The sequence below is a fragment of the Acanthaster planci genome, linkage group LG03 (genome assembly GCF_054643075.1).
Source record: "Acanthaster planci isolate LZ-2023a linkage group LG03, COTS_SCS, whole genome shotgun sequence".
Taxonomy (NCBI): Eukaryota; Metazoa; Echinodermata; class Asteroidea; order Valvatida; family Acanthasteridae; genus Acanthaster; species Acanthaster planci.
In genome coordinates, this window is record NC_141779.1 from 15,250,072 (window position 1) to 15,263,508 (window position 13,437).

The 13,437-nt window shown below is 41.1% G+C and overlaps 1 protein-coding gene across 8 annotated transcripts in view; it reads right to left on the reverse strand.

Moving 5' to 3' along the window:
* Window positions 1-255: 255 nt before the first annotated feature.
* The window catches only part of LOC110973138 (tensin-3-like), a 78,610-nt gene continuing 65,428 nt past the window's right edge, over window positions 256-13,437 (reverse strand). For all 8 annotated transcript variants that reach the window (XM_022223699.2, XM_022223698.2, XM_022223697.2 and 5 more), the window contains 13 exons: window positions 12,883-13,100; window positions 11,840-12,038; window positions 10,360-11,395; window positions 8,729-8,874; window positions 7,983-8,060; window positions 7,168-7,296; window positions 6,518-6,691; window positions 6,018-6,092; window positions 5,398-5,566; window positions 4,909-4,977; window positions 4,587-4,625; window positions 3,986-4,161; window positions 256-3,662 (listed from right to left, as the gene is read on the reverse strand). In XM_022223699.2, coding sequence (XP_022079391.2) covers window positions 4,017-4,161; window positions 4,587-4,625; window positions 4,909-4,977; window positions 5,398-5,566; window positions 6,018-6,092; window positions 6,518-6,691; window positions 7,168-7,296; window positions 7,983-8,060; window positions 8,729-8,874; window positions 10,360-11,395; window positions 11,840-12,038; window positions 12,883-13,100 — 2,477 coding nt within the window. In that variant the 3' untranslated portion in view covers window positions 256-3,662; window positions 3,986-4,016. The remainder of the gene's footprint in view (window positions 3,663-3,985; window positions 4,162-4,586; window positions 4,626-4,908; window positions 4,978-5,397; window positions 5,567-6,017; window positions 6,093-6,517; window positions 6,692-7,167; window positions 7,297-7,982; window positions 8,061-8,728; window positions 8,875-10,359; window positions 11,396-11,839; window positions 12,039-12,882; window positions 13,101-13,437) is intronic.

The following is a 13,437-nucleotide window of genomic DNA, read 5'->3' on the forward strand; positions in this document are numbered from 1 at the left end:
CTGAGGACTTTTAATCCCAGTATAAATTTCAGGGTGTTGTAAAAAAAATTGAGAAAACCAGCCCTGTTGCCAGCTTTGCCTTCAGGCGTTGTTCGCGTATGGGTGGGTGTGTGTGTGTGGGGGGAGGGCAGTATCACGAAAACAATATGATTACTGCCGATGGGGGCGGCTGCAACTGCCAGGGGGCCCACGTCACCCCATTGGCGACCAGTTGTCTAAAACTGAAGGATAATATTACAAAATGCAAGACACACATTGAATGCTTGAAAGTGTAAATTCACGTTTATTCAACACATTGGGGTCTATTAAGTAATTGGGCATTTTTACAGAATAACAGGCTTGAAGTACCATCAAGGAAGGATCTAAAAACTGCCACAGGTGTATTAATGGTAAATAATGCTGTAATTAAAGGTGACTAAAACACCGGTAGAATTGCAGTCGCTACTAATAGGATGTTAGTTGTCACATTCAGTCTGCACTAAAAAAAAAGTTCATTAAATATTTGGTTAATTTCAGTAGAAAACGACACACCCACAAACATTTGGGTTGTTTCAGCTAACTTCTGCTCAAGGATCATTAAAGTCTATTTAAAAAACCTGACAAATCGAATAGTTCTGAAAATCTGAAGTGCCATGATAAAAGTGTGATTTTTCATTTATCTTGTTGAACCTACACTGCTGTTTAGGTTACTTTTGGGTGGCGAGTTTTCAACAGTCATGTTGGACTAAACAAATAAATACTGAGGTGTAACAGTACAGGTACAAAGTGTGTGGGTGTTGGGGAATTGCACATTTAACGTCTATCCCAGGAAAGTACAGCGCGTACTAACTATTCAGTCCTAAGTCATATCAAACAATTTCAAATATTCTTTGTGACAAGATACGCAATTGGGAACCTGTCATCTTGATAACTTAATTCTCATCTGGTATATGCGCCACACTGGTGAACTGCAACACTGGGCTTAATTTGGCCTACATGTGTTTTGTAGCTTTCTTCGCCGAGCACGATATAAATATGTATTTACAATGGAGCCTTTGCATAGCCTTGTGGTGCAGCTTCAAGCAGAAGTTGCCATTAGTATATGACTTTCATATCATTTGGGGCTAAAATAACCTAGCCTGGTGGTGCTTTTAAATGTTACTACTGGGTAAGAAGGCACAATAAATAATGCTGACAGCTAGGTGGTTGACCTTAACCAGTCTACAATAGATGTACATGTAATGTCTCACAAAGCGGTGATTATAACAAGATATGAATTCCTCACAAATCAACAATATGGTTTTGTCAGCATTAAAACATTTCATGTACAATGCATGTTAATACAATTAGCCATAATTCTGATGAAAGAAAACAAACTGAAAGAAATGAAAGTCCAAACAATATTACGATACCCTTTTTACTCTGTATTTTCTAACTTATTAAGTATAAACTTAATGAGGCAAGTCAAATTAATATTTAGATAACGTGACAATCAACGAAGGGATTTCCCATATGAAGACCTACATGTGTAACTCCCAATAATACAATTTTTTTAATATCCAGGTCATTTGGTACAAGAAATTATAAAGCAAAAGAAGCACTCATAAAATCTTCACCTTTATTTACTTCATTAAGAGTGAGAGTCTGTGGTATCACAAATGGGTTTTTCATGAGAGTTAAAATAAATAGGAAAATAACCTATTGAGCTGTGTATACCCCCATCAATTCATTCATTGACAGACAGTACCAATCCATGAACTTCATGAATTTCAAGGGAGAATTGTAGACTGAAGCGGTCAATAGATCTTTTGTCTATAGTTTGTGTACTTTTTTGGGTGCATGTTCATCCAGTAGAAATTAAACGAAGATTGCTGCAAGAGTAACTGGTCTCACCTACAGTTAATGCTAAAAAAATATTCTCATATTTGTTAAATTTATGCAAATCACATCATGCCGTCCCATAGCAATATTGAAAATTCAGTAACCCTACTGAAATGCAGTCAGATCTGACTACAAAATCAATATGTACAACAAATCTCATGCAAAATGTTGGCAGCGTAACTGAAATTAATCGATCATTTTTCTTCACAAATACAAATTCATAGTTAAAGATCTTTTTTCCATTCCAATAAAAATGATTTAACATTTTTACTTAGAAATTTCAAATCAGTTAAATGTTTGTTATTAAGCAAAGGCTTTTATTCAATAATAAAAATCCAAAACCAGTCCCTTCCTAAAAATTGAATACATATTTGAAAGATGTCAAACATCAATTCAGTGTTTTGCACAGTACTCGATAACATTTTGAGCATTTCTTCATATGCAACAATGTTATGTCTCTATATACTGTCTATTCTTAACAAAAGGTGTTGGCCTTTGAAAATAATCTGCAACAAAACGCATCTGTTGAAATCTATTTGATTTGCCTTGTGAAAATGTTTCAATATCATTCCCAAAAAAGCTTAACTCAATACACCAAACTACATGTGCCCATTTAGACAGCTTTTTAAGAAGCACATTAAAATGTTATGCATGAAAACAGGCTGGAAGTTGTTCATTAAAATTTTCACTTTTTCTGCTTTAATACAAGCAAAAATTTGAAGTCGATTACACCACTGCTACTCGTCTAAATGACATATTGCAAAAATGCTCTATACCCTAGCATGCATACATGTATGACTCAAAGCTAGGGCAGGAAATGTAATGATGACAAATTTTACTGTACAAGGAAAACAGGACTGATCTCAGTGTTACCACAGTTTGACACAAACTATCAAGTCGCATCCATGACAATCCAAGAGAAAAACAAAATACGTGTACAGCAAGGTATCACCTAGAGAATCCCTTAATATCTCTCCAGTCCTGGAGGATATGTGAAGGGCAACTTGTAAGGTATGATCCATTTTTTTCTATTAAGAAGTAATAACAAAGCCAACTGTTTTGTTCAGATTTTTGCGATACAAATGCCAAACATTTTCTAAATCCAGCACACTTCCGACTGAATACAAAGTCAAATCCATTCACTCATAATTGTATCTACATGTCCAACCCTTTGGCAAAGTAAATATATCACTCGCAAACTGAAACAATGAAAACGAAAAACCTATTCGTATACAGGTCTTCAGGACTATTTTACCCTTTTCTATTAGATAAGAATATAGATTTTCATAATTTAGAATTCAAAAATATGCATTTAAATTGAGTTGAGCTTGTTTTGTTCGCTTTTGACAAAGTTTGCATAATACTTGTAAATGTATAGGATGTTTCTCAATGTGGACTTGCATGTACACAAAATCCAGAGTTATTGTCATACTTAAAATATGTACATATTTGGCAGTAAATCTGTTGCATGTCATGTATTTGGTTCTATTTACATGATCACTAATACACCATTCAAACAGACTACCCGTTTCTTTCATTAAATTTATCCATATTTAAAAGCCTGCTCTGCTGGTCCTTCTGCCAACATTCACTACCACCATACCAATGTGCCATGTGTGTCTTGAGTATTGTCAATCCCTTCCTCTGTACCTGGCTGTCATCCTGAACCGTCTCACAGCCTGATTTTGAGGGGATATCCTTGATGTAAGATGCTCGTAACGTCTTCGTCACAGCACGGGAGAACTCGTAATGGATGACGTCAGAGAATTTGAGTAGAATTCTATTGAAGTTGAGATTACAAACTGGGAAAGGGAGAACCAGGACAAAACTACAAGTAATTCATTTTGCAAATGTGTTTTTGCCACGGCTTTTGTATGTCAGGGAGCAATTAATATGGACTTATGATGACAATTTGTTTGGGTGTTTCAACTGAGACCGCTCCAAGTTACTCCAAGAAATATGACAGAATCTCCTTGATTTGGTGTTAAGGAAATGTGCTGGACTGTAATACTCACAATTGCATTCTCTTGTGTGTAACATATGTGCATGCAGTTTTTCAAGCAACAAAGGGGGCTTTCACGGCTTGCACACTTTATACAATGGAAGGATTGACGATCAAACTTACAAATGGACACAGTTTGTCACAGTATTGCAGACTAGGATTGCGCGGAAGAGCCCAGAAGCACCTTGGTTACAAAGCTAACAATGGCTGATGCTGGTTGTTCCATCTCGTACTCGGCAAACAAATGACACTGGTTGTCCGTCTTGGAGCCCGGCTTGCGGCTGATAAAACCGAAGATCCTGAAGGGAAAGAAAATTTAACAAAAAATGTACATTGATGCAGTGACCAATACCGAAGTACATGTATTAGTGTTTTAGAATGCTCTACCGATAACCTTGAGAAGCTGGATTTAGTGTAGACTGATCCACAGAGATGATGTTCATGTGGTGAAGCCACACACACATCTACGGTGCACACACAAACTGTGAACACCCGATTAATCAGAGAGTCAAGTGTACATACGTGTATAACCTGGGCAGAAGCACGGCACCATAGAAGCAATGCCTTCTAACCAGTCATTTAATTAGTCTACACAACGTGAAGAATCAAGTTTGCACTCTCCTGAAAAAGACTCTGCTCTTATCACTCCACCTTGACTCTGTCCCAGACTTCAGGGCCGAGTTTTCTCCACAGCTCTGAAACAAGCCGTAGTACTAGTACTTACCTAGCTTGCGTTTCATCAACCCCATCTTTCCTTTTCCATCTACAGAAACACACAACGAAAGGTGCAGTGAATTAAAAACCCACGATACACGATCACATGTACCTGCAGCTCTGTTGGTGTCACTTTGTACCAAAAATGTTCCCGTTCTACCGGTACATAAGGCCATTGACTGTTGTGCAACACCAGTAATTTTGTAAAAGTAACGTCCACCCTTTGCAGTGTTAGAATAATCTGGACAAATCTGCCATTCAAAGCAGCAGCAAACGATAAAGCAAATAATCCAAACAGAAGCAAGGGATAAGTTGAAATATATGAGCCTTACTTTCTTGCACCTGAGTCCATTCCACAGTACAGGACTGACTGAACAGGATAATGTCTACGGAAGAACAACCTACATCAAAGAAAAACAAAAAAACTCTTGCAACTTGCATTTGCAGAGGCAACTTCTTCAACCTACATCTTGTACTTTTGACACTGTTAAACTTCTCAAACATTTTGGCTTGGATCTAATGATTGAATGAAGTTTAAAGTCAGTGGATTTAATGCATTCTTCAAACTGTTCAATCAAACAATTACTGACTTCAGACAGTGTGTCATATTGCCTGTGTGGTGCAATCATTTTGGCCGCAAACGTGTTTCAATTTTTGGAAAAAGGCGGTTTGTACTGTTGCCAGAATTGGGCTTGCTCCATTGTCCACGCAAACACTGCTACGGATGAGAAGAGATAAAGTATCACAGCATCAACTGACAATTTTCAGATTTAGCTTAAGTAGGAGATGATGACAACAACTGTGATCAATCGTCGGCTTACTTCCTCTGGTTGTCTGTCAGTGTTATTCCCTTCAGTGACACCTTGAAGTGAACGACGACCCTCTTGGGCTTCTCCTTGAGGTTAATCAATCGATTTGTGGCTTCGCGTACAGCGGAAGGCCCCGTCAAAGACTCCATCTCCATCATTCCAAGGAAGATGACATTACAAGCTGCAAACATAGGAAAGAAATGGGGGAAAACAAAACTCAAAGTGGGCACGACCACTGAAGTTGTACAATACCTTTCTCAGGATTTTTTTACGGTGATGCAGTCTGGTAAAGCATGAGCAGACTGGGAGTTTATGACAAGGAAATGTCACACAACTTCAGCATGAATTATAAATATAATACCATTACCAAATCAGAGTATGACAGTTATCTGTTTTATTTATACAACCGAGAGTGGATGACATTCTGCACATGACTGCTCTCAGGACCTTGATTAAGGTCAAGAAAAGCTGAGCACTTGCATCTAATATCATCCCCAATTCCACAAACATCTGTCATCATGGAGTCAAAAACTTGGGGCAGAATTCTCCCCTTCTTTCCTGTCAGCTCTGAGAAGATAAAACAAGCTGGTTCCCCTCAGGATGCCAAGAGACTGGAGTTTCATCTACCCTACCTGCACCCTGAGACAGCAGGGCATGAGCCGACTTGGGGTCAATAGCACTGTCTGTAGCATCCACACCAGACGGATCTGAGATACGGACAAAGACAAATCTTATGATCACTGCCATATTCCAAACAACACCTTATACATTGCTTGTGTCTCACAAGCTGTCCTTCATTATTTTGCTTGAGTAGCAATAAATGCACCAAAACTCTACTCGTCTATCGTAGTGATACAAAACCCTTGCCCTGTAAATTTGCCTAAATGCATAAGGTCTATTGATGCCTGTTGTGGTGTGAGCCATAGCATTTTTTACAACATATAGGCACATGGTAACTTGGAGGCTGTCCATAAATTACAAACATACAAAATGCACATTTTTCACATGCTCCTTCCCCCACAGACATGGACTACAACCCCCTTTCCAAGACACGTATAATGGACAGTGTTAAGCAATAATGTTGGTATCAATATCTGACACTAATGATGTGGCAACATGTGGTAAAATATACCTGATTCAGGAAGCAGAAGTTTGCAAGGCAATGCTAGCTGTGTAAGTGTGTGCTGATAAATGAGTGCCGACAGGCTGCCAAAGATTGGCTCATTAGCACAGCCCTTGAGACGAACACCTCGCGGATTAGGCTCGATCAAGAAGTGACGAACAAGCTCACTAGCTGGGTCAGTAGCTAACAGGGAGAACACGCCAAGACAACATTGTAATCTTCAGTTTTACTGCAGCTGAAACTTAATTGTGCTTTGCAAAGGACCATTCTTCAATCTCTACAAATCAAACACAATGTACTAGAAGCCAAAGGGAATGGTTGTCAACACAAGGTATTCAAAGATGTACTTGCATGATATTTTATGCACACTCGCATGACTTACTATCTAAAGATTCCACAAAAAATTGAACTTGGGATTTCCTTGATGAAGACCAAAATATTAAATTCTTAGCCTGACTTGTTTTGCCTTAAATATTGCTACTGTAAGGACCAACATTTGCTATTCATACCAGAAAGTGCATGGCCAGTGCCCGGATTAGAACCCACGACCACCGGATCATGAGTCACAAGTTCCCACTTGAAGCCCACTACCCCTCCTCCCACAGAAAAATCCATTATTTCTGTTGAAAATAATGATGTTATGAAGCTTTACAACGTACCTTTTTTGCTTGGTGGAGCATTGGGTGGTAGCTGGGCAACCTTAACGGCAAGACCAAAGGCTCCAGGGAAGGAGTTACTGTCCCTGACCACAAACTGGCCGGGACACTTGTCTTTCAACATTGCAATGGCTACAAAGAAAGAAAATGGACAACTTTTACACACCGGATTTAGGAATTGTCAACTGTTGCGTGAAAAATCCAGATTCATATCATTTAAGAATGGCAAAATTGATCAACCCTTCCACATGAGCATGCTGGTGCGGCACTACAGCTCTGACGTAGCACAATTTAACCATTTCTGCCTCTGGCATGATTCGACATTTACATAAAAAAGTGAATGCCCCAGAGCAAGGTTAAAGTTTTAGCTTGTGAACAGTAATCCTAGAATTTTTGGAAGTTATTTTTTTAGGAAAGCCTGAAAATGAAGTGAGATTGAAGTCTTATTTTAATAGTGTGTACAGTATGTAATTGGGGAAATCTGCACATAATGGCATTGGATGCTTTCCATGGTCAACTCTCCTTGATACAAAGTCTATGGGACTGTTCATTCTATCAGGCTTTCCCATTCACAGTGCACATACTATGTACATACATAAAAAGGGTACGCCCATGGGCCTGTACATTGCATAGGCTCCTACAATCGAGCACCAAACCGATGAAAATCATGCGCAGTAGCACAATTTAGCCAGAATCGAAGAGTTAGATTGGTTTCCAATGCCATTTTGCCTAAACTGAATTAACACCAATGAGAGTCAACAGCAGTATTAAAGCTGGCCGAATTCTCAGAAATACTAACACTAGTAAAAGAAGCTAACCTTCATCTCTGGAGATGTGTGGCTTGTACCACCAAGCAGACAGGTCCTTCACAAACCGTACCTTGTCCATACTCGTATCTACACAAACACATTCAAATTCAGTATACTCATCTCATTGAACTATTTGCAAAGCCTTTGAACTACAAAAAACTTGAGTTAGCTTTTGACAACAAACACAGAACAAGGATAATAATCAGTAAATAAAACTTCATATTGCCTGACATGTAATTGTTACTAACAATAAAACAATCAGTAATGGCTAGTTGAATTTTGACTATGTGTTGGCCATACATGTAATCAGTGGATTTGTATTTGGTCATTGAGCCAGTTCAGTATTCCAGCAGGGCATGCCCAAACTCCAGTGTGTCCAAGGCTGATCTGGAACAGCAGCAGTACACACGATACTCTGTAATATCAGCACAGCCATACATTTTTCCTAGAAGACCGTGTCTTTTTGACATTCTGAACTGGCTCACTGCACAGAAATGTACTTTGCTTGGATTGGTACAAGTACGTGCAGGAACTGGTGACAATTATTTTTTCTTTGACAGCAAGTAGTCACTGACTGCGTGGCACGTGCGTAGAAATGGCTCACTGACTTTACTTTCCCTTCCAAAAACTCTCCTCTGGGGTTGTGGATGAGAATGAAATCATCATTCACTGATAGACTAAATAGCACAGATCTGCCGATTCTGTCTGACATTTCTTCGCGCCGTGCATATAGGAAAGCACTGAATATACCTTACCAGCAAGCGAGACAGAACTTGAATACGGTGATGGCTGCTGCATCAAGTAGAAGTTGGATGGAGTTGTGCGGCCACTGAGTGAAGATCCTCCATTACCATCAGACGCCTTGCGCTGGTGAGTGGGATGTGCTGGCCACATCCCTTCACTAAAAGCAGTCAAAACATAAATTAGAAATCGGGGAATCAGATTGGCAGAGTGGTTCTTTCCTTGCCATGTCTGCGGTCTGGGTTCTATTCCCAGCCCGGTCCACACGTGGATTGGGTTTTCAGTCCCTACCTGATTCCGTGGGTTTTGCCCAGTATATTCTTCTGGGGTTTTCCTCCCACCTCTAACACTGTAACTGCTTCTCATTTCAATGTGTGAGTCTTCAAATATATGAAGTTGGTGCATCTCTTGGAAGAAGAAGCAATCACATTCACTTCTACTTACACATCTGTACATTACCAGCTTTAAATGTACCTTCTATGCCAAAGTTTAAGTTGGTTCCTCCCTTGTAAAAAGTGGTAATTATGTCTTTTATATCACAGGAAATGGGCTGAGTAGGGGTGTAACTTTGACACAGTGTCAAGGTTGAGGCCTTAACGGCCTTAAGTATTTAAGCTGGAAAATTTTAACAACAGCCAAAGCTGCAGTAAAATGCATACTTTTGTGGCAACAAATGCTTCTGTAATGGGAAAATGCTTCTTCAATGGCCAATTCCAACATAACCTGACAGCAGACCTAGCAGACCGACCTGTTTCCTCTGAAATGAGCTGGGCTTGATTTATGTTTCTGTTTCAAAAAGTGTAGCATTTTAAAACAGCATGCCAGGTGCTTTGGTAGGGATCACACAATGACCAATACCAAGGTACTATGATTCCCTTACTTCCAAGAAAGCAATGAGTCTGCAATTCTGTTTGGTACTCTAGCAAATTATGTACTAAAAGTTTCAACTGTACAAGGGCTATGGATCTATCTATCAATCCATCTATCTATGTCACATCCAGTATTGTCATTGAGAAGCATTTGAAATAAACCAATAATGAAGTGTGTACACTGAATGTAAAATCATGTTTTGTTCAATTTCAGAAATCTTAACTGAAAATTTTTATAGACTTGATCGTTTCCAAGGATATTTTATTGGCATGTTTTAGGGTGATAAAGTTCTCTCAGACATGTACTCCATGTCATTGACAGGGGGCCAGTGGCTCCCAATCCTTCCATCATTGTTCTAGCTGAGCAGCAGGAACCGGCATACATGTACCTGTACTATGTGTATAGATAAATTCGATTAGACGCCATAACTGCAGTGGCACCAGAGTCACACGCACATTCTTCGCCTTGACTCGCCTGTGCATTTGGCAAATCACGACACCCTATTGGTCGAAGAGGTATGTAACGCGCGCGTACCACCTGTCCACGAGCGTTGTGCCACCACAATAATGGCTTCTAATTCCGGTGGTTGAATTACAATATACCGTGCAAGTTCTTCAGCCAAATGTGACAGCCACCAAATGCAATTGGAAAATTGTAACGTGAAGCATAAAGGCCTTCCCAAAAGAAAATCTTGCAAATTTGTTTCTGAGATTTGGCTCAGCCAAATACAGCATACTTATCAAGTACTCTAAACCCTACAAAGACTTCATCCTACCTGCCAGTGGATGCTCGTTTGGCCTTGGCCACTCCCCTGTTATCATACATGGTGTGGTATCCATTGGCAACCTGAGGTGACACCTCCTCCACACGGCCGGCTGCAGCCTTACGGTGCCGGTCGCTGAACGTAGGATACATTGGTCCTGGGGGTCGGTTCTTCATGCGATCGCTATACGTTGGATACAGTGGTGGAGGCGGCTGACTGGCCAAATTCTGTAGCTGGTAGCTGAACTTTGGTTCGGTCTGCTCCTTCTTGATCACTTCCTGCTGCGTGGGTGGTTCTTGTACAAATTGTGTCCTGTTCTGAGAGCTGGGGGAGAGTTGCTGAGGCCTGTTTGGAGGTGTGGCTACACCGCTTTTGACCTGCACCTCACCAACAGCTGGAGATATGCCCTCGTTCTTGATGTGCACCTCAAGTTCAATGGGCCAAACAGGGGCCACCTCGACAGGTTTTTTCACCGTCGGGACTATTTCTTTTTCTTCGACAAGAGCCTGTGGGCCGGTCGGCCTTTCAGGCACACCCCCTCGGGCGTCTTGGAAGGTAACCTCTTTCTTGGGCGACGGGGGGAACACACCTGCCGGGTAGCGCATGCTGACAGGCTTGGCTTTGACACTGGACTCCTGTACGCTTGCGACTGGCACTCGCTCCACTCTGGCCTCCACTGGGTAGTGCTGCCCATTCTGGACAGCCTTCCTCTCCACCTGAGACACGGGGGTGGGAACCCGTTCCACCTTGGCCATGATCGGCTGTTGCACAGTGGCCTCCTTTGCACTGGGACCGGATAGCACCTCGGGTAAACCATTCTGGTCAAATACTCTCTCTGTCTGAACGATTCTCCTCTGGGTGACAGTGATGACTTCGGGGGTAGCCGGAGTGGTGCTCTGAGCGGCATTCATGGTTGGACCCTCGACATTCACGGGACTGGCAGCTTGGGTGGAGGCTTGCTGAGCAGGACTGATATGAAGACCAGTCGTGTCCAAGATGTCCCTGTTGTTGTGTCTGGTAGGAGAGAGGGGGTATGGATCATCTGGTCCTGTGTGAAGAATAAATGCAGTGTAATCAATACAAAAATCCCACACATTAGTGAAGCCTAAATTTGGTAACAGTAACATCTCCAATCATGCCATCTTGTTAAGCTTGTACATTACTCAGACAATGCAAAGAATAACAAAGCTGACAACGAGCACATCCAGCACTCGTGTCCTCGATCCCCCCCGTCACTCTCTAATTTTTCTTTTACAGGAATGTGTTGGAAAAAAATATGTCCATAACACTATGCAAGTGTTCGTGTGCACAATGCAGTATCAACACTGATGACATCACTGGCACAGTGGACCTTACAAAGTGCAGTTGTTTGAATACTCTGAAGAATGCTTGATGGGATAATAAGCCTGTGGTGGGCACCTGTCAAGGATAAGTCCTGGGTGAGCCAGTGTCTAATCCCCTCCCCCCCACACAAAAGCCTCTGCTTACTCACCGTGTGGTGGGCGTACTGTCGCAAGTGGCGTCCATATCATGTTTTTGTAGGCCTTTGGTCCAACCGGAAATTTGGGCGTGACACTGCCATTGGGCAAGCTCTCATTGGACGATTCAATGTCAAATTCTGGTTTGCGTATCCACTGCTCCTTGAGGTTGGGTGTCTTCAGCCCTTCCATCCGGTCCCAATATTCATTTTCCTGTACAAGCAAAGGAAATATAGCATGATGAGCAGCTGCATGTCAACCCATATTATAGCTTACAGCATGCCGTATTTAACAGAGTTCACCTGCAAAAGTTTCAAACAAGTGACATGGATTTACTGCCATTCTCTGAAAGAAAAACTGCGAATATTCAGCGGCAATGTGTCAGCTTGGCAGCCTGTGTCTTTCGTTAACAGATGGATTAATGTCATTGAAGTACAGTGTCACACGTTTTTCCTTTTCAAATCATTTGTATTATTCGATGCGAATTCACCATCATACAACACTTTAACCTCATTTTAACGGCATGAGTTCACAAGAATCAACCAAGACATGGATTACTTTAGATCGAAAACTTTTTGAAAAGGCAAGAAGTCCAAAAGCTAAAATACTGACTCTTTAAGTGTCATTTGGGCAATATTTCTTTCCAAAACTTTGTCTTTGGAATATTCCAAGGCTCTTCGTCAAAGTGACATTTGCTCCAATAGGCTGTTTGTAGTGGCCAAGTCTATAAGTGCAAGACATGGTCAGTTTCCAATGTCTTGCCAGACACTGTTATGTGTACAAATCCAAAGGGAACCACTGAAGCTTGAGTACGTGTGTTGACGTCACCTGTTTCTGCGAATACAGGCTGGCAAAATGTGGTCACATAATCCTTGTTTTACGTAGCAGAAAATCATCATGTGTTTACACTGTATATGCCCCCCTCCAGCATGAATTGGTTAAATGGCTTTTGGTTTTCAGTGCTTTCCCACAAGCACATGCCTCACAATTACCAAAGCTGATCTGAACTGGTGCCCAAACTGCTGGTCAATAGGAATATACTGCATATCTGACTTACATGATCAGGTAGACCACCTGGATTGTGCAGCCATCGTTCCGGGGATTCCCGTCCAACTCTATTGCTGGGTGGATCATAATACTGATTAATTGCCGAGTCAGAGTCATAGCCAGACTGATACGGGGTACGCCTCGTCACTTGCTTGACTTTGGCAGGTTTGACTCGAGGTCCAGTAGGAGGCTGACTCTTGGGCTGATCGCTCTGCTTACTTGTGATATCTGAAAGGTTGAATGAGATTCTGTAATAAGCGAAGGGTTTACTTTAATCACAGCCCAACAGTTGTGTTGTGTAACAGCAAAACACTATCAACTGCTTATAATTTTAAATTCAATGTGAAACGTATTTACAAACATCACAGAGTTCTCCCTTTGCAGAAGTCTCACGGCATAGGCAGCTTTACACTTTGCTTTACACAGTGCAAATAAAGCAGACTTTTAGGGACACAAAAAAAAATTACGATTAATTATTAAATCAATTAGATTATGCTTTCTATGAGATACATGTACCACAGACAAGACAACCACCGCATCAGTTACAAATTTCTTATTGGCCGAG